We start from the raw sequence: 20,950 nt of genomic DNA, 5'->3' as shown, positions 1-20,950 counted from the left end.
CCGAGGCGTAGCTGGCAAGCGGCAGAGACGGAGCAGGCCGACCACCAGCTGGCCCAGCCCAAGGGAGGTAAGGCACCCGCCGGAAAAGGGGGGAAAAATGGCGGACAAAAAAAAATGGCGGACAGCCTTGCTTGGCGACCCCCATGAAATGGTCGATCGACCCCAAATGGGGTCCCGACCCACAGGTTGAGAACCACTGCTCTAGTCCAACCCCCTGCTCAGGCAGGAAACCCTACACCATTTCAGACAAATGGCTGTCCAGTCTCTTCTTAAAAACTTCCAGTGTTGGAGCATTCACCGCTTCTGGAGGCAGGTTGTTCCACTGGTTAATTGTTCTCACTGTCAGGAAATTTCTTCTTAGTTATAGGTTGCTTCTCTCCTTGATGAGTTTCCATCCGTTGCTTCTCGTCCTGCCTTCAGGCGCTTTGGAGAATAGCTTGACTCCCTCTTCTTTGTGGCAGCCCCTGAGATACTGGAAGACTGCTATCATGTCCCCCCTCGTCCTTCTCTTCGTTAAACTAGACCTACCCAATTCCAGCAACCGTTCCTTATATGTTTTAGCCTCCAGTCCCTTAATCATCTTTGTTGCTCTTCTCTGCACTCTTTCTAGAGTCTCAACATCTATTTTATTTTTAGTGAGACATCAAAGTTAGTGACCCAGAAGGAGATCAGCGAAGTACTTCTGACTCTCGTCTCAAAGGTGCTTTTCAAAGGCAACTGGATTTCCTTGTTTTTTTAAAAAAATGTTTCACTTCTCATCCGAGAAGCTTCTTCAGTTCTAGAACTGAAGAAGCTTCTTAGCAATAAGACTTAGACTGACATACTGCTCCACGATGCCTTGCAGCCCCCTCTAAGCGGTTTACAGAGTCAGCATGTGGCCTCCAACATATCTGGGTCCTCATTTTACCGACCTCGGAAGGATGGAAGGCCGAGTCAACCTTGAGCCGGTCAGGATCGAACTCCTGGCTGTGGGCAGAGTCTGCCTGCAATACTGCATTCTAGCCACTGATGAGAAGGGTGACAACTGACTGGGTGACTGACTGAATAGTTTTCACAGAGATTTGCTCTAAGCCTTTGGGTGACCAAAACACTGTGGTGAAGTAACGTGTATAGTTTAATCTTTCAGAAATCGGTCTTACCAAGGATACCGCATCTGGCTCTTCAGCGAGCTCTTTCAAACTCAGACTTTTTTTGCTGGAGACCTGTACAGAAAATAAACAGATTGGGGTTACTCGCCAAAAGGGATCCAATAGGCTTCACAAGTTGGAAGCCTAGAGCCTCCAATCTCACTCTGTTCTGCTAAACTAAATTCAACAGGTCAAGCCTTGTCAGACCCTTAAACTTTAAGTTTCCTTTTGGTCCTCCTGGAAGCAAAAACAGAGCTACGGTGGAAGATTTATTTCATATCTCAAAGGTTCTGGGTTAATTCTCAGTCATTCCATTGGAAAATGCAGACCTGCTTTCAGTTAGCAGCTGGGTCTGCACCCTTGAGCCTGTTCTCAACTAAGAAGAATAGGGAAAACTAATCAGAAAGCGGAAAAGAAAGCTAAAGAGATCGACAAGGAAGAAAAAGAAAGGAAGAAGGAAGTAATAAAGAAGGGGCTTAGCAGCAATTATGAGGACATTTGTGCTTTGTCCTTCCTAAGGTTACTTCATAATTTCCTTCTTTCTGTAATCTACCTTTTATAGGCATCAAATCCGTAAATTCATTTTCCCCCCAGCAAAAGGGGTTTCCAGTGACTAATCAATGTAGTTCAGTGGTTCTCAACCTTTTTAATGCCGCGACCCCCAACCGGTCGTAAGTCGAGGACTAAACTGGTCATAAGTCGAGGACTACCCAACCGGTCGTAAGTCGAGGACTTTCCCTGCCCGGGAGCGCCGCGCATGCGTGGTTCCGCCCCCTGCGCCGGCCGAGGCGTAGCTGGCAAGCGGCAGAGACGGAGCAGGCCGACCACCAGCTGGCCCAGCCCAAGGGAGGTAAGGCACCCGCCGGAAAAGGGGGGAAAAAAATGGCGGACAGCCTTGCTTGGCGACCCCCGTGAAATGGTCGATCGACCCTAAATGGGGTCGCGACCCATAGGTTGAGAACCGCTGATGTAGTTGTTAATCTTTCTCCAAGCAAGCAAGTTACATTTTGCCATCTCTGCTAGTTCGGTCATCTTCACCAACCATTCCTCCCCAGCTGGGGTCTTCAACCTCGGCCACTTTAAGACTTGTGGACTTCAACTCCCAGAATTCCTCAGCCAGTTGAAGTCCACAAGTCTTAAAGTGGCCAAGGTTGAGGACCCCTGCTTCACAGTGAGTGTTTCAGAGTCTTTCCATTTTTGTGCATAAGGTAGCCTTGCCAACAACCCCCCCCCTCTTCTGACCTATGACTGAGGGGGGCCAGAGGGCTCCCCCTGAATGCCCATCATAGAGAGGAGAAGGGAACACCTGTAAGTGGGTGCAGACTCGCCGCAAAACATCATAGACGCTGTCTCGGGAAATGAGGGACACAAAGATGTACTGGAAGAGAAAAAGAACACGGCATGCGTAAGTAAACTCCAGGCCACATCAGGCCCCGAACCAAGAAAGACACACGGTGGCCCTTCCAAGCAGAGACCTTTATGCCTTCACACCCACAGGTAGTTCTTGACTTACAACCGTTCGTTTAGTGACGGTTCGAAGTTACGACAGCACAGAAAAAAGTGACTTATGACTGGTTTTTTTAATACCTATGACCGTTGCAGCATCCCCAGGGTCAAAATTCAGACACTTGGCAACCGGCATGTATTAGCAGAATAACGGAGTTGGAAGGGACCTTGGAGGTCATCTAGTCCAACCCCCCCCCCCGCTCAGGCGGGAAATCCTATATACCATTTCAGACAAAGAAGTTGTGGGTGCTGTATCCCTGGAGGTTTTTAAAGAAGAGATTGATTGTCCAGTCTCTTCTTAAAAACCTCCAGGGATGCAGCACCCACAACTGACAGTTAGAACAATTAACCAGTGGAACAACCTGCCACCAGAAGCGGTGAATGCTCCAACGCTCGAAGTTTTTAAGAAGAGACTGGACAGCCATTTGTCTGAAATGGTATAGGTTTCCTGCCTGAGCAGGGGGTTGGACTAGATGACCTCCAAGGTCCCTTCCAACTTTATTATTATTATTATTAACTTCTGGAGGCAAGTTGTTCCACTGATTGTTCCTCACTCCTCACTCAATTGTTCCTCATCATATGACACACACACACACACACAAAGACACACAACCAGGACACAGCAACCCTCATAAATACTTTCTGTCAAGTATTTTGTGATCTTCTGGCGAGCAAAGTCAATGGGGAAGCTGGACTACTGTATGGGAAATTCCCCCCCTTGCGCCCGGCTTGCGGCCTCTTCGGATAAGTTCCAGATGTGCTGGGGAACAACTGTCTCTGCACCCAGCTGGGGGGGGGGGGGCAACAGGACTTATAGTCCAAACCATTGGGGAAGCTACCTCAAGAAACCTGATCAACCTCAAGAGGAGATGGAAGGGCTGAGTGGAGCCCCTTACTGACCTTCCCAGGGCTTAATAAAGCAAGTCAGGATTTGAGTCACAAGGGAAGTTTTAAGCTCCGTAACCCCTTCCCTCCCTATTGAGGGTTTGGATTGGAAGAAACTGATGCATCTGGAAAGTTTTGTGGGTTTCATTTTCGGAAAGCTCATAAATGGAAATTCATCTGTTCCAAATTTACACGGCTGGAGCATCGGAAGCTGCTGCCGTCTCCCCTTCCCGCTCTGGCCCTTCAATCACCGCCAGCACTTTCCCAGTGCTGCACAACTTGAGCGCAGTGGCTTTAAAGCAGGGGTAGTCAACCTTGGCTCTTTTATGACTCGTGGACTTCAACTCCCAGAATTCCTGAGCCAGCATGGCTCAGCTTGGAAACCTCTCCCTTTTCCCTCAGCATGGCTGGCTCAGGAATTCTGGGAGTTGAAGTCCACGAGTCATAAAAGAGCCAAGGTTGACTACCCCTGCTTTAAACAGTAAGACTCTGCCTAACTCCTTCCAGTGCTGAAGGCCAGAAGGAAGACGTTCTAATGAAGGTTTGATGTTGTGCCAAAGTCTGCAATCTGTCCATTGGGAAAGTTATCTGTGTCCGGAATGTCTTGGAAAGAAAAAAAGTTACCGATGTCCTGATATTATTCTCTGTCGATTTCTCCAAGTGGTGACATTTCTTCCCTAACCTGCCTGCCTGGGGGCAATTCACTGCCAAAGTAGTCAACAAATTGTCCCTGAGCACGTCTTTAAATCCCAAGTAAGATGTGAAAAGGAGCGGAACATCTGAGCTTCAAAAAGGCCGAGTTTTGCTTTATTTAGGCGTGGTGGATCTGGTGGGTTCATACAACATAAACAAAACCACGTTTGTTGGCTTAGCACCATGTCAGAACACAGCCAAAGAGGTGTCAGAAAAGAAGAGCATATTCAGATACATGTATGCAATGATACGAAAATTCACTCATATTCTGGGTAATGTCTGTTAGCAGAAAAATGGTCTGAGGAGCCTAGTGGAGATCTGCAACTGCAACTCCCATAATCCCCCAGCCACTCATCATTTATCAGGGGCAGAAAGGCCACACGTGGAATACTGCATCCAGTTTTGGTCACCACGATGTAAAAAAGATGTTGAGACTCTAGAAAGAGTACAGAGAAGAGCAACAAAGATGATTAGGGGACTGGAGGCTAAAACATACAAGGAACGTTGTTGGAATTGAGTATGTCTAGCTTAATGAAGAGAAGGATGAGGGGGGACATGATAGAAGTCTCCAAGTATCTCAGGGACTGCCCCAAAGAGGAGGCAGTCAAGCTATTCTCCAAAGCGCCTGAAGGCAGGACAAGAAGCAACAGATGGAAACTCATCAAGGAGAGAAGCAACCTGGAACTAAGGAGAAACTTCCTGACAGTTAGAACAATTAACCAGTGGAACAACCTGCTTCCAGAAGCTGTGAATGCTCCAACACTGGAAGTTTTTAAGAAGAGACTGGACAGCCATTTGTCTGAAATGGTATAGGGTTTCCTGCCTGAGCAGGGGTTGGACTAGATGACCTCCAAGGTCCCTTCCAACATCATCATCATCATCATCATCATCATCATCATCATCATCATCATCATCATCATCATCATCATCATTTAGAAAGAGTAGAAACTTTAATCTCAGCTTGGCAGAAAAACCAGTGCCCTGGATTTGGCCACAGAAGGAACAATAGCCAGCAATACTTACTTTTCTGCTGGCGTTGGTGGTGATCGCGAGTCCATTTGGCAACAACCGGGCTGTTTTGTGCTTTTTTATTAGTTGGACAGAGACCACAGGAATCACAACCTGAAATGAAAAAGAAGTTGTAGAATGTCAATTTTTAAAATTTTATTTTAGCATATAAACAGATTTAGGGATTGATTTAGGACAGGGGTCTTCAAACTTGGCCCTTTTGTGACTTGTGGACTTCAACTCCCAGAATTCTGTGAGCTAAAGTCCACAAGTCATCAAAGGGCCAAGTTTGAAGACCCCTGCTTGTGGACTTCAACTCTCAGAATTCCTCAGCCAGGCACTCTGGCTGAGGAATTCTGGAGCTGAAGTCCACAAGTCATAAAAGAGCCAAGTTTGAAGACCTCTGATTTAGGAAATGTACAACATATGGAGGATCATCCTATATACTCAGTCCTGGGCAACTAACAAGTCTGATTTTGTCTTCCAGGGACACATCTGGCGTTATGGACTCCACCACAGGTAATCCTTGACTTACAAACAGTTCATTCAGTGACCGTTCAAAGTTACAACGGCACTGAAAAAAATGACTTACGGCCGTTTTTCAGGGTTACGGCCTTTGCAACATCCTCGTAATCATGTGATCCAAATTCAGAGGCTTTGCAAACTGGTTCATACTTACGACCGTTGGTTGCTGTGCCCCAAAGTCATGTGATCCCCTTTTGCGACCTTCTGACAAGCAAAGTCAATGGGGAAGCCAGGTTCACTTAACAACCGTGTGACTCACTTAACAACTGCAGTGATTCGCTTAACAACGGTGGCGAGGAAGGTCGTAAAATGGGGCAACATTCACAACAAATGTCTCACTTAACAACAGAAGTTGGGCTCCATTGTGGTTGTAAGTCAAGGACTGCCTGCGCTTAGTTGTTACTCACCTTTGCTTTCCAAGGAATACGCAGGAGCCTTCTCCAGCTCAAAGGAGTACGCAGAGTCAAGGCCAGCGGGCCGGAGAAGAAGCCCCAACTGTCCCACCTTTGTGGCCTGCCCAGAATGCCTCTCCCTTTCTTTTTGCAGGCTTAATAATAATGATAAAGTTGGAAGGGACCTTGGAGGTCATCTAGTCCAACCCCCTGCTCAGGCAGGAAACCCTATACCATTTCGGACAAATGGCTGTCCAATCTCTTCTTAAAAACTTCCAGTGTTGGAGTATTCACCGCTTCTGGAGGCAGGTTGTTCCACTGGTTAATTGTTCTAACTGTCAGGAAGTTTCTCCTTAGTTTTAGGTTGCTTCTCTCCTTGATTGGTTTCCATCCGTTGCTTCTTGTCCTGCCTTCGGGTGCTTTGGAGAATAGCTTGACTCCCTCTTCTTTGTGGCAGCCCCTGAGATACTGGAAGACTGCTATCATGTCCCCCCTCGTCCTTCTCTTCATTAAACTAGACATACCCAATTAATAATAATAATAATGATAAAGTTGGAAGGGACCTTGGAGATCATCTAGTCCAACCCCCTGCTCAGGCAGGAAACCCTACACCATTTCAGACAAACGGCTGTCCAGTTTCTTCTTAAAAACTTCCAGTGTTGGTGCATTCGCAGCTTCTGGAGGCAGGTTGTTCCACTGGTTAATTGTTCTCACTGTCAGGAAGTTTCTCCTTAGTTCTAGGTTGCTTCTCTCCTTGGTTAGTCTCCATCCTTTGCTTACCTTGATATCCTTCCCAAAAAGGTTTGCATAGAAGCAGAGCCAGTTTGGAGAAATGTAGAGACGGCCCTGGATCAGGATGTCTCGCTGAAGGGCGCAGGAGCAGACTGAAAATAAAACAGACACAGGCTGCAGCCAGGAATGCTTTTAACCTCAAGAGTGGTCATCAGCCAAGGAGGGGATAGGCAGATGTGAAAGAAGACAGCAGGAGACTGATGACAGCCTTGTAAATAAAAAAGAAAGGCAGAGGAGCAGATGGCATTTTAATCCCGGTTCGTTTCCCGTTGAAGCTATCCAGCACCCTCTGAAAGGAACAAAGCTGGGAAAGATTGGAGTAGAGGCCTGGCAACAGCACTGAGCCGTTGTTTTTTATTTTATTTTATGGTCCTTCCTTCCTTACCTTTAACCACGCTTTCTTCAGTGGGGATGTCCTTGAATAACTTGTGATACTGAGAATTATACTTATTGGGAGCCTAGAGAGAAAACAGATCCAAGCGTCAAGACCATGCAAAAGACTGGCCAAAGGCAGATCTCGAGTAGCTTAGCAGTTGTTTTTCAAAAAGGGGCAAGAAGAACAGACCAGATCAAAAAAAAAAAAAGAGGCCAGACACTATTGGCCTTAAGGTTCGTTTAGCCACTGCTGAATCACCAAACCAGAACTGGCTGAGTTCACACAACACGCGAAGCCCTCTGTTGCTTGAACTCAGCAGCTCTAAGCTATGTGGACTTCAACTCCCAGAATACCCAGGCAGCAGAAGTTGAATCCATGCAGATGGACTTCCTTCTCATCTATTCCAACATAGCTATCGAGAAAAGTGGCCACGAGGCGTATCAAAACTATGACCATCCTCTCTCTCTCTCCCTGGCTTACCGTGACTTCTTGGTGACATTTCTTGAGTTCCTCATTCTTTACAGCGTTATTCAGATTCAGGCTGCAACAGAGATGGAGATGGAGAGAAATACAATTGTTGAATGCCTTTGGATCTATCTCTATTTCTCTATCTATCCCTCTTTCTCTTTCTCTCTGTATGTATGTATATATGTCTAACCCTATCTATCTATCTATCTATCTATCTATCTATCTATCTATCTATCTATCTATCTATCTATCTATCTATCTATCTATCTATCTATCTACCTACCTACCTACCTACCTACCTACCTACCTATATCTCTCTATCTATCTCTGTCTGTCTATCTATCTCTTTATATCTGTCTGTGTGTCTACCTACCTACCTACCTATCTCTGTCTATCTCTCTATGTCTCTCTGTCTGTCTGCCTGTGTCTGTCTGTCTATCTTATCTACCTACCTACCTACCTATCTATATCTCTGTCTGTCTACCTATCTCTCTATATCTGTCTGTCTGTCTGTCTGTCTATCTCTCTTATCTATCTGTCTACCTGTCTGTCTATCATTGTCTGTCTGTCTGTCTGTCTATCTGTCTGTCTGTCTATCTATCTATCTCACAGCGTCTTGCTTAGCGACAGAAATTGTGGCCCCGATTGTGGTGACTAGGGGAAACGCTCGCGATTGGGGCGGGGGTTGGAAAGAGTCCCCCGGGGGTGCGGATGCATGCATCATCGGCTGGGGGGTGCAACACGGGCGCCCCGACTCAAATCTTTGCCCCAGCTCCCCCTTCTCCAAGAGGGGCGCCTTTTGCACCGATGCAGGCATGTGGGCATTTTGCACGCTTGTAAGAGATCCCCACAGATTTCTTTCCCCCCCCTCTTGAGGGTCTGTCCAAGCCCCTCCTTGGACTGCCCCAGATCTATTTTAGGGCTCTGCTGCCTTGATTGCACCCCCTCCCCAAATTGCTCCCTAACCTCTGGTTAGCCACTCTGGAAAACAGGATACTGGACAATTTGTTTTATTTGGAATTTTTTTTTTTTTTAATCTTGCTCCAAATTTTACGACGCGTTGATTCCTGACGGCCTGCCCGCTGTAATTAGCCCCCATTCCTCCTCCCAAACATGCCGCCTGGCAGAGAGGCTGGCCTGGCCTGCCGCCCGCTAGAAAAAGCAGCTGGTGGATGTTCCTGAGATAAAAGCTGGCCTGGTTCCAGACGCTAGGACTTCCGGCCGAGCGTGACTGAGGTCAAGCTCACCTGCCATTCGGAGAACCCAAGTTCTTCTCCTTGTGCCAGGATTCCAGCTTGTCCAGGCTGTGCATGGGCCCCGATTTCTCATGCATTGGTTTGGAGCTGCAGGCAAATGGAGAAGGGGGAGAGAGAGAGAACACAGATCAGAAGGAAAGCGGGTTTGAACACAGTCTTACTGAAGTCAAAGCAGAAGGGACAGAATAACCGAGTTATCGTCTTTACGGCGGTTGCCGTGCTCCTGCGATCCCCTTTTGCCACCTTCTGACAAGCCAAGTCAATGGGGAATCCAGATTCATTTAACAACCATAGAATCAAGATCACGTGAAGCGTTAATACCACTTTACAAGGCCTTGGTAAGGCCACACCTGGAATACGGCATCCAGTTTTGGTCACCGCGATGTAAAACAGATGTTGAGACTCTGGAAAGAGTGCAGAGAAGAGCAACAAAGATGATTAGGGGACTGGAGGCTAAAACATATAAGGAACGGTTGCTGGAATTGGGTATGTCTAGTTTAACGAAGAGAAGGACAAGGGGGGACATGATAGCAGTCTTCCAATATCTCAGGGGCTGCCCCAAAGAAAAGGGAGTCAAGCTATTCTCCAAAGCCCCTAAAGGCAGGACAAGAAGCAACGGATGGGAACTAACCAAGGAGAGAAGCAACCTGGAACTAAGGAGAAACTTCCTGACAGTTAGAACAATTAACCAGTGGAACAACCTGCCTCCAGAAGCTGTGAATGCTCCAACACTGGAAGTTTTTCAGAAGAGACTGGACAGCCATTTGTCCGAAATGGTATAGGGTTTCCTGCCTGAGCAGGGGGTGGGACTAGATGACCTTCAAGGTCCCTTCCAACTACTACTACTACTACTACTACTACTACTACTACTACTACTACTTCCTTCTTTTTCTTATTACTACTACTACTACTACTACTACCACCACTACTACTATATTAATAACTGCAGCAATTCACTTTAACAACGGTGGCAAGAAAAGTCGTAAAATGGGGCAAAATTCCCCATTCCTGTCTCACTTAGCAACAGGAATTTTGGACTCGACTGTGGTTGTACGTCGACCACTATCTGTATACACACACACACTCCCCTCTACTACACAGAGAATCCCATAATGGCATTTCCCTCCCCCTGCTTAAAAGCTGTATTTCTCCAAGTCCACCTCCGATCCAGCCATCCGCACTGCAGGAGCGGGATTGCTCTAAAACCGCAACACAGATGGAGCACATCACGAAAACAATGTGGCTGAATAATCAGTTCTTCGGCAGGATGCAAGCAAGGGGTAACTTAGCAGTCTTGCACTACTAGACTGAATGGAGCAAACAGTAAGAGATAAGATAACAGGGAAACTAGGTGTGATTCTTGAGTCAGCCGAGCAACAGAGATAGCTACTGTTTCTTAATGGACTAACAAGATAGAAAAGTGATGGAAAGAGAAGACAGTTGCCTTCAAGAGTTGCACGTCTACCTGCTTCCAGCAGCCAAAGATTAAATTGGTCCTGTGGATTCTGACCCCGTTATCTAGCAAAGCCCAGAATATCTTTCCAAAGCTCCCTGCAAAGAAATTGTTCCTTAATTCAAGGAGAGAGAAATCAATCTAGCTTTAAAGGTCATAGTTATTAAAAATACGTAATTGATACTATTTACTAAGTACCACAATAATCAGCGTATATAAACAACCCTCTTTTAGTTACTCCTCTCTCTTTTCCCCAAAAATAGCATCCGAAGCAACGGGATACGGCTATCTGAAGCAGAGTTGCATCCTGTGTCTATGTTTGCTGATGATGTTGTCCATAGAGAGAATATGGTATTGTTAAGGTGGAGAGGCTCTTACTGCAAAATACATATGCAGGATATGTCCCAGAACAGGGGCCATCAGAAGTATCTACCTGCATCACCTTGGCTCATTCTGCCAAATCCAACAGGTGTAGTCTCTTTATCCCGTGGAAATTTCAGGTCACAGACCACTGCATAAGAACTGAAATAATCTGATTACTGTTTACATTACTGCTATTTATATATATAAATCATGCGCTGATACATCAATTGTGTATGTGTGATTTTTTTTAAAAAAAATATGTTTTGTTAATTTTTTAACATAATCACCTTAATATTTGGTAAACAGTGCGTTGTCTGGGTTTACATTTAAAAAACATTCATTAACAGTTAATGTCTATAATCTGTAATCCACGTGATAACTCTACTTGATTTCCTCTTTTCCCCATAATGTTCTCTTTTACCAACCTTAAGTTAATACAATTCTTGTTGTTTTAATGAGTGATAATTGAGTATAAAAGTTTTCTAATATTTCTACAAGTAATAATCACATCAATATAATATTCCTTTTCTATCTAGTCATTCCGGTTGTCTCATCATATATCCTGTTTACAGTTCTTGTTTACATTTGTTTTTCCCACAATGGTCTAAACATTTTTACAGGTTAAGATTTTCTCAAAGTTAATTGCATTTAAATATTTAAATCTATTCTTTCGCATGTAAGCCAACCCAATACTTTTACCTTTCTTAAGGAATAAATAAGACTAAAAAGAAAAAAAGAATAAGAATAAAAAAATAAAAATAAAATGATAGCATGCTACTTAAAACCCCTATTTCCTATAAGCTATATATGAACTTACCATCTGCAAGTGTGTAGTTTTCAATAAACTAAAGTGCATCTAACATTGTGTGAAGCTGACCATTTCTAAATGTTCTAGTTTCGGATTATGGGGTAAACTCAGCCAGATTTTAACAAGCCCTGCACAATTTGAAGGACTATGTTCTAAGCTATTAATATCTCCTGAATGATAAGAGATATCTCTTTATAGAGATCTATACATAAAAGGAACTTAATTTCCCACCTTTTTATTATACAGTTATAAATCTTGATATGTCGTATTGATTCAGAATAATGATGTTTATATGATGCAGATCTTATTAACAGTATATTATTAGATAGTTTACAACTGTTTTTTCACACTCAGCAACTTTAAGATGTATATGGAGACTGGGAGTCGAAACCCACACATCTTAAACGCTGGCAAGTTTGAAAAACGCCTGGCTTAAAAGATTGCAAATTGAGAAAAGAAAGAAATTCTATCAACATCAATTACAACTTAACATGTTATTATTACAAGCAAAAAATTACTAGGCTTTTTCATCCAAAGTCAAATATGACATTAAGAAAAACCCTGCCTGTAATTCACATCAAAGTATTGATGACATGATAACGATTTATTATCTTGTGCAGCTAAATAAAGCAATCAGTTCATCAAAACTCACCCATTATTTTTTTTTACTTTTAATTCATTCTGGACGCATGCAAAGTTAAAACCACAAAGGTGGGATTTCCGTTTGCGTCAGAAACATGTTAACTGCTTCAAGCTCAGAAGCCACATGTTACAAGAATTTGTGTCTGATTTCTAAACAAACACAGATTTGGGGAAAGTGTATTTTCCTGGCACATGCAGAGCGTTGAGAACATCTTGCAACTCTTCGAAAAATCTTTTGCAAACACCTTTCACTAAGCAAATAAGTTATTTCGGTTTCATTGTTGGCTTCTGGCCTGGTCACCTTATCTGCACAGATAGCTGGCTTATCAGATACCAGCTTAACAGGTGGCTTTTGGGAAACCCAGAGTAAACAGCCCTTGGACTAAAGGTTATCCTGCATAGCCCAAGAGATGCAATTGAAAAGTTCAGAGGGAGCAAAATAGCCAAGGCATTCCAGATAAAAAATGAAAAAGAACGACTGCCAACACAGGAAAACGAGTAAGTAAACTGACTTAGGAGAGGGAAGGAGGGCAGGAAAATGGATCTGCTGGGCATTAAATAAATGGATCGAGCAGCACTTGTAGAACTGGATTCAGAATGCTTTAAGGTTTTAGGAAGCTCTCTTCCTCCCCCCAAGCAAAGCCTTCCGGTTGACTCACAGGCAGAATGGAAGGTTTATTTGGGAGAGAACATAAATTGTCCTACTTTGGACAGCTTATGGGAAGACCCAGCTCTCTGGAGAAAGCTCCACTGCTGGGAAAGTTGGAAGGAAAGAGAAGACGAGAACTACCAGCAAGATGGGTGGACTGGGTTACAATGGCTGTGGGGGCATCATTGGAAGAGCGGAAGGACCAGGTTAGGGATAGATTGTGACAGATGTGAACACCATTCCAGACAAATGACTGTCCAATCTCTTCCTAAAAACCCTCCAGTGAATGAACACCCACAACTTCTGGAGGCAAGCCGGTCCACTGATTCATTGTTCTCACTGTCAAAGTAATTGCATCTCAATTACTTTGGCCCTGTCATACAGAGAAATTCACTCGAGAAAGCAATTATGTTGGAAGAATTAGCGGTAAAAAGAAACAAGGCGGTCAAAGAACTTGGTGGGTGTGCCAAAGCTGATGGAGCATAGAACAACTCAAAAGAATTAGTGCCCAGAAGACGTGGAGACACCTGGTCCACAGAATTGCTAAGAGTTGGACACAACTGAATGGATGACATCATGTAGTCCTTGACTTATAACCATCCGTTTAGAGATCATTCGGAGATAGAACATAGAATAATAGAGTTGGAAGGAACCTTGGAGATCTCCTAGTCCAGGGGTAGGCAACCTTGGCTCTCAGGAATTCTGGGAGTTGAAGTCCACGAGTCATAAAAGAGCCAAGGTTGCCTACCCCTGTTCTAGTCCAACCCCCTGCTCCTAGACCTGGGGTTCCCAACCCCCAGTCCATGGACCAGTACATGCCAGCAACCGGTCCACACAAACAAGCAAAGCCCCATCCACGGGATGCAGGCAGCACACAAAACCACGCGCCCTCCAATCCACGTGAAAACCTCTCTCCACGGAACCGGTCCCTGGTGCCCCAAAGGTTAGGGACCTCTGCCCTAGACCATTTCAGACAAGTGGTTGTCCAGTCTCTTGTTGAAAGCCTTCAAGGATTCAGTGAACATTATCATCCCTGCCAGGAATTTTCTCCTTATTTCTAGGTTGGTTCTTAGCAATTTGAAGATGTGTGAACTTCAATTCCCAGAATTCCCCAGCCATGCACTGGCTCTTCTGGTTACTTTTTTCCTCCACTGTATATTCCTTCACCCCCACCCCCCACCCCTTCTCAGGAAAGCACCCATGCTTTCCTGAGAAAAACAGCAGGGGCACACCTTCAGCCATCAAAAACAGTTTAATGCTGTTTGCAGGAGAGACTGAGCTGCCTCTTATAAAGCTCCTTGGATTGTTTGTCTAGGCAACCACGCACTCATAATCTTATTCCTCTCCCCCCCCCCTTTGCATTCTCAACCCTCCCTGCACTGTGCTTCAAACTAGGTCAGGGCATAGATGGAAGTGTGTGGAGGAGGACAGGAGGGGTGAGTGGGTGGGTGGAGGAATGCATCTCTCTCATCCAGCCCCAATTCCTCTAGGTTAGGCATCCAGAGAGGGACATCACAACACCCAAACACACACAGGCACATTTCCAGAGTGCAAAAGAGACCCCCCCCCTTGCAATGCATCTCAGCCACTCTTTCAGCCCTGGTGATGACATGAACCGATGTTCAGGAAGACTCTCACTAAGCCAAAATGCCTTGATTCACGCAAGCCACAGCAGCCCTTTCAGAAAATTAAAAAGGAAATGCAAATAAATACCCCAGAGAGAACAAACAAAGCTGTTTGTGGGATGTGTGGTTAATCCTGCTTACTGCATGCACCACGCCAGAGGGCAGAAGAGCTTCAGGGAATCAGCCGGTGCAATTGCTCATAAATCACCTTTTTTCACTGCCATTGTAGCCTTGAACAGTCACTAAACAAAAGGTGGTAAATCAAGGACTACCTGCAAACAGTTCTCAGCAGCACAGTTTGGCCTGGGGAACAACCTGACTTGCTCCATCCTTATTTTGTTAGAATCATAGAGTCTGAGTTGGAAGGTCATCTAGTCCCACCCCCTGCCTTAGAGGTCATCTAGTCCTACCCCCTGTTCAGGGCAGGATTCACAAAGAGCAGCATTTCTCAACCTTGGCAACCATGTGTGGGCTTATCACTCCCAGAATTCTCCAGCCAGACTCCATCTCCCGGAGAAAACGTCCCTTGCCCTTTGGTTCATAATCAAGGGAAATGACACGACACACAAGGAAAACAGACATAGGAAGGAAAAAGAAAACAAATGTTGTTTTATTTGCTTGCCGTCATTTCCGATGTACGATCCTAACTGCAATACACCAGCCCGTCGGCTCCGAGAATCTCCGTCGGGACGTGTCGGGTGTAGTGGAGCCGACCCTCTAGTCTCTGATAAATCGTTTCGTTAATTTTTTTTTCCAGTGTCTAAAGGTCGGGTCTAACGTGGCCTTTCAGTAGAGACGATATGTACTATGCTAGAAGTGTTGTCCCCAATCTCTTTCTTTCAGTCTTCGAAAAACTAGAAGAGCAATGAAACTCTTCTTGGAATGCTTGCAGCTATTTTGGGGTCAACCTCCTTCATGGCTAATTTTAGCTACTCGCATCAATAGGAATTGCCCTGCTCATCCTGTAAAATGGGGGAAGGGAAGGAAAGATTGGTTTGGATTTAGTCAATCAATCTTCCCGGACCAGGATGCGAACAAAGACTGGAATCAAGGAAGAGTGAGACAGTTGCAAATTGGAAACTAGACAACAGATAGGAAACTGTAAGCCAAAATCTACTAAAGTGGTTTTATTGGGGAGATTTAGGCTTAATTGCAATTTGTGAGGGACTAGCATCCTGTAGTTTTTTGAGGGGAAGAGGCCTTCCCTCACCTAAGGATTATGGGGCTACTGCATATGGAAGGGCAAGAATATTAAACAATATCCCAGCTTTTCCTAAGCTGGATGCCTTCCGGTGGACTTCAACTCCCAGAATGCCTCAGCACAGCAATTGCTGAGAATTCTGAGGGTTGACATTGATATATGTGGAAATTGCTATTGCTAGGACTGGGGCATTCTGGGAGTTGAGATCCAAACGTCTTAAAGTTGCCAAGGTTGACAAACATTGATCTAGAACAGGGGTAGGCAACCTTGGCTCTTTTATGACTCGTGGACTTCAACTCCCAGAATTCCTGAGCCAGCATGGCTCAGCATGGAAATCTCTCCCTTTCCCCTCAGCACGGCTGGCTCAGGAATTCTGGGAGTTGAAGTCCACGAGTCATAAAAGAGCCAAGCTTGCCTACCCCTGCTCTAGAATCTCACAAATATGACCTGGTGAGGAGGCAAAAATAATGGCGTCTGAGGGGGAAAGTCGACTTCCTGGTCCGAAGCCTGATCTGTATTCTTTATTTTTGGAAGCTCTGGCTGGCAGGCCAGCCCCAGGAGACTAAATCTGCTTCCCTGGGGAAGAAAGTCACTGAAAGCCCACGTCACTGTAACCCAGTGTTTCTCAACCTTGACAATTTTAAGGCATGTGGACTTCAACTCCCAGAATTCCACAGCCAGCAATGCTGGCTGTGGAATCAAGGCTGTGGAGTCGGTAGATAAATGTTCCGACTCCGACTCCTCAGTTTTTTGTACTTCCGACTCCGAGAGGAGACATAATTATACGCTTACATAAAATATGTAAGGAACTTCCTTTCTTTCCGTTGTATGTACAGTAATGGTGTCCTGATGACCGACCCTTCGGTTGTCAGATGACATAACTTGTCAAATTCGTAAATAAGAATGTCATCTCTTCAGTAATTAATATTGAAAAACACTTAACCCTGTAAATTTGAAGCTTTTTTTTTAATTCCAATCTAAATTTAGTAGGAGTCGGAGTCGGTGCATTGTTTGCTGACTCCAACTCCGACTCCAGGTACCCAAAATTTCCTCCGACTCCAACTCCTCGACTCCGACTCCACAGCCCTGTGTGGAATTCTGGGAGTTGAAGTCCACATGCCTTAAAATTGTCAAGGTTGAGAAACACTGCTGTAACCTGATAAATATTTTCTCTTTTGCTTCCTTTTTTTACCAAACACAAAAGCACCTGGGCTGGTCCTGAATTAAATTCCACTAGACCTGGAGAGTCCCTTCAAATTTTTGTTCCTCAAGTTTGTTTTAGGCCTTTTGCCTAGAGACCAACGCAATGAAACCCTGTTTGTGCTCCCCAGCAACCAAAGTCCTTAACAAGGGGAGTTATCAACATTCAGAGTAGAAGCAGCTTTTCCTGGGCCACAGACTGGATTTTTCCTTGTGGCCTTGCACTAAAGAGCACCAAGGAGACTTGTGCGACACTTACTAAAAAAAAAAAAAAAACACAACACCACCTAACCTTCTACTTGACAGCCAACTCAAAAAGCTGTTGTTCTACCTTCTGTGCCAAATCTGAGCGTGGAAGGCAAATAAAAGTAGAAAAAGTAGAAAGTAGACAAAAGGAAGACAGATGGTAGATGAACCCCCATAAGACCAAAAAACCCTTCTAACCCAGAATGCCGATTTGCATTTTGCAGACAAAATCACTCTTTACTTCCCTCGCAACTCCTAAATTTCGCCCCTTGTCCTCATAAATCACCTTTTTTTCCCTCTCCTTTACTTTCTCTGTCCATTTTCTTGTTTTCTGGAGTTATTCCGCTTTGATTTTTTTATGCACTGTTTGTAAGGCACCCTAAAAAAAAGCCTAAAAATTCAAAGTCACTGCCTGGGTGACTTTGGGTTAGTCCCTCTCTCTCTCAGCCCAACTCACCTAGCAGGGTTGTCGTGAAGGAAGGAGGAGGAGGAAGGAGGAAGGAGTCTTAAGATACATTCCCCAGGTTCTTTACAAAAATAATTAAGGTGGGGTAGAATAAAATGTACATAAATGCCTTCTTTACTTCCTCTTTTACAACTTGGAGTGTCAACGTAAATAAATAAAAAAAAATTAAAAAAACTACATGCTGAAATAACAGGTGATGGAGGAAATCAGCCCATTTGCCTAATTTCCAGATCTCCATTAAAGCTTTGCCCACCCAACAAATCCCACTGGACATCCTCCCTAGAAAGATTCATCAATACCCCATGCTTTAAGATGGCATCTGGTCCCAGTGGTTTGACTATCCCAGTCAAAACTTCAGTGTCCCTGCTGGGAGCTGTGCTGGAACAGAAGTCCTGCTCAGACTTATGTGGATTTTCAGTTGCCCTCACAAAAGGGAAAAGATTTGTTTGAGTGCATTTTCAACTGGCAATTCTCAAGAGCAAAACAGGAGAGGGAACAGCCAGGTTAGCAAGAGTTGGATCCGACAATAATAAAAAATAAAGAGAACATGTGGTACATCCAGAAGGTGCTCAGCCTCACTTGGTCCATTCCAGAAGGAATAACTTAAATTATAACAGAAAGAAGAAAAAAAAACAGCCCCTCAAATGGGCACAGCTGCCACGGTGGTCTAGCCTGACCCGCCAGGCAGCTAAATCGGCGTCCCAAGCAAGCAAAATTACATCAAGGATGAAGATATGCTTAAACGTATACATCTGAATCCCTTGCCAGCCAAGGAGGGAGTTACCAGCATCTATCCCCATAAATACTAAAACACAACTTAAGCAAATGTTAAAAGTTGCTCTGAATACAACTTTACCAGTCTAACAGGAAACTTCTGTTCAGACAAAATGCTTCCCTTATAAACCCAGATTAATTGCTGCATTCGTGTACAATAAAACCCAATGCTTTCACTTAACAGAATGACCGGCCTGCATAACGTACTAAAAACACCTGGCTGGATTTTTCATAAAACCTTGAACCCCAGATTAAACAATCTCACTTTAGCCTAGTCTAGGGGTTTGCAAAAATTCTACCCAAAGCCAGCCTTTCTCTCTCCCCCCCCCCCCCGTGGTCTCCTGTCCTTCTCCCACTGCTGTGTGCCCAAATTCATGCCATCCTTGCAACTTTGAGCCAACTCAAGACACTTTGCAACTGGAAAATCTCTTGACTTTTCAATTCTACGACCCTCAGGAATTTTGGAAAGAAACAGGAGCTGAGGAGGTCCCCTTCCACTTGCTGTTTCTTACCAGCCCTACGTCTCTTACCAGCCCCACATCAAGGTACGTTGTGCTGCCATCCCTCACTGGACTCAACTGCTCAGCTACAGCCAAGAAGCCGAGTTAGACAAGGTGCGAATCAGGAAGCTGGCAACTGACAAATGAGGCATTCTTAGCAAGTCAGCCTTCAATATTACAGCACCAAAGTGATCTCCTTAAGCTGCTCACTGGTGGGCAGACGCTTTCTGCAAGAGGAAATTTGGAGCTTAAGAACAACGTGCACCTGGGGAGCCAGCGCTCCACAGAGAAGGTGTAAAAATACAGGACTGTGTCCTCATTACACGCAGACAAAAGAGAATAAAGTTGGAGAGGGACGTTTAGTTTATGAGATGTATTTTAATTTCTGGGTCTGGACACAGAATCTAATTATAGTGATATGCAGGTTATTGGGGGGAGGGAGTAGAGGGACCCCAGAGCCATTACAAATAAAAATAAAATACGGCGCACCAAAAACAATGCTCAACACTTATGACCTTCATTTGGCTCTGCAATATTACAACATTCGATCTTTGCATCGGAACAAAACAGTAGCAATCTCCAAAATGTTAGGAATTCAAAACAAGTCCTATCAACACGCTGTCCCAAATATTCTGGAATCGTTCCAGGCTCAAAATGTCACTTTCAGATTCAAAATAGAGCAGTTTTGAGCTCAAAAACTCTTCCCGAATGGAGCTGGTCTGGAACTTTTCGGTGGGATAAGAACATTCTGTTCTACTGTAAATCCAAACGTTTTGTCCAATACGACAAAACATCCCGTCCCAATGACCGACCCAGATTGGATCCCATAACATTATCCTGGGACACGTAGATTCGCCTTCATTCATTTCTCGATTGGCGGCTACCCGTTTCTGATGCTTCAGAAGCCATTGTGGAAGGTCTCAGTTCCACTGGAGAGAACATGGTTGCATAAACCAGACCCCACGTTTGTTCCTGGGACCTCTTCTTAAAAGGAAAAGGAAGCAAAGTTGTAGGCTAGGACAGTTCTCTTTCCCTGCACCTACAAGTTTCATGAATTCCAAAAACTGTTTAAATAAAACAGAGAAGCGAAAGCCGTAAAGAGGGAAGGAATGGCAGCGGTGGCTTTGTGGAGCCTCTCAAGATGGTTTTGTTGTTTAATAATAATAATAATAATAATAATAATAATAATAATAATAATAATAATAATAAAGTTGGAAGGGACCTTGGAGGTCATGTAGTCCAACCCCCTGCTCAGGCAGGAAACCCTATACCATTTCAGACAAATGGATGTCCAGTTTCTTCTTAAAAAGTTCCATTGTTGGAGCATTCACCGCTTCTGGAGGCAGGTTGTTCCACTGGTTAATTGTTCTGTCAGGAAGTTTCTCCTTAGTTCTAGGTTGCTTCTCTCCTTGATTAGTTTCCATCCGTTGCTTCTTGTCCTGCCTTCAGGCACTTTGGAGAAGAGCTTGACTCCCTCTTCTTTGGGGCAGCCCCTGAGATATCAGAAGACTGCTATCCTGTCCCCCCTCGTCCTTCTCTTCATTAAACTAGACATACCCAATTCCAGCAACCGTTCCTTATATGTTTTAGCCTCCAGTCACCTAATCATCTTTGTGGCTCTTCTCTGTACTCTTTCTAGAGTCTCAACATCTTTTTTACATCGCGGTGACCAAAACTGGATGCCGTATTCCAGGTGTGGCCTTACCAAGGCCTTGTAAAGTGGTATTAATATTGTTGAAATAGAGGACATAAAAGGGGGTACAATTCCCTCCCCAGGAGAGGGGCCAGGTAAGAAACAATAGGAGTGCTAAGCCTCTGAAAATTAATTTAGCATCCGGAAGGAAAGAAAAAGGTAGTAGCCTCATTCTACAGCTTTGAATCTAGGAGGGGGGGGTCTTAAGGCTGGCTGCTCAGCTCAGAGCCTATTCACGGTACCTGGGGGCTTCCTTAGTTCCTTGTGTTTTTAGAAAAAGTTAAACAAAGGGCTATTCACGG

The 20,950-nt window shown here is 44.7% G+C and overlaps 1 protein-coding gene across 1 annotated transcript in view; it reads right to left on the bottom strand.

The window, feature by feature from the left end:
• LOC107297917 (GRAM domain-containing protein 2A-like) overlaps positions 1 to 9,110 on the bottom strand; it is a 10,630-nt gene extending 1,520 nt beyond the window's left edge. Inside the window, exons 1-7 of the mRNA XM_029286411.1 lie at positions 9,020 to 9,110; positions 7,785 to 7,845; positions 7,314 to 7,386; positions 6,917 to 7,020; positions 5,235 to 5,333; positions 2,434 to 2,505; positions 1,140 to 1,202 (exon numbers count right to left, since the gene is read on the bottom strand). Coding sequence (XP_029142244.1) covers positions 1,140 to 1,202; positions 2,434 to 2,505; positions 5,235 to 5,333; positions 6,917 to 7,020; positions 7,314 to 7,386; positions 7,785 to 7,845; positions 9,020 to 9,105 — 558 coding nt within the window. The 5' untranslated portion in view covers positions 9,106 to 9,110. The remainder of the gene's footprint in view (positions 1 to 1,139; positions 1,203 to 2,433; positions 2,506 to 5,234; positions 5,334 to 6,916; positions 7,021 to 7,313; positions 7,387 to 7,784; positions 7,846 to 9,019) is intronic.
• Positions 9,111 to 20,950: the final 11,840 nt, after the last annotated feature.

Source organism: Protobothrops mucrosquamatus, unplaced genomic scaffold, assembly GCF_001527695.2.
Source record: "Protobothrops mucrosquamatus isolate PMUCROS unplaced genomic scaffold, P.Mucros_1.0 scaffold3589, whole genome shotgun sequence".
Lineage (NCBI taxonomy): Eukaryota > Metazoa > Chordata > Lepidosauria > Squamata > Viperidae > Protobothrops > Protobothrops mucrosquamatus.
The sequence above is the reverse complement of the archived record's forward strand: the minus strand, read 5'-3'. Positions and strand labels throughout refer to the sequence as shown.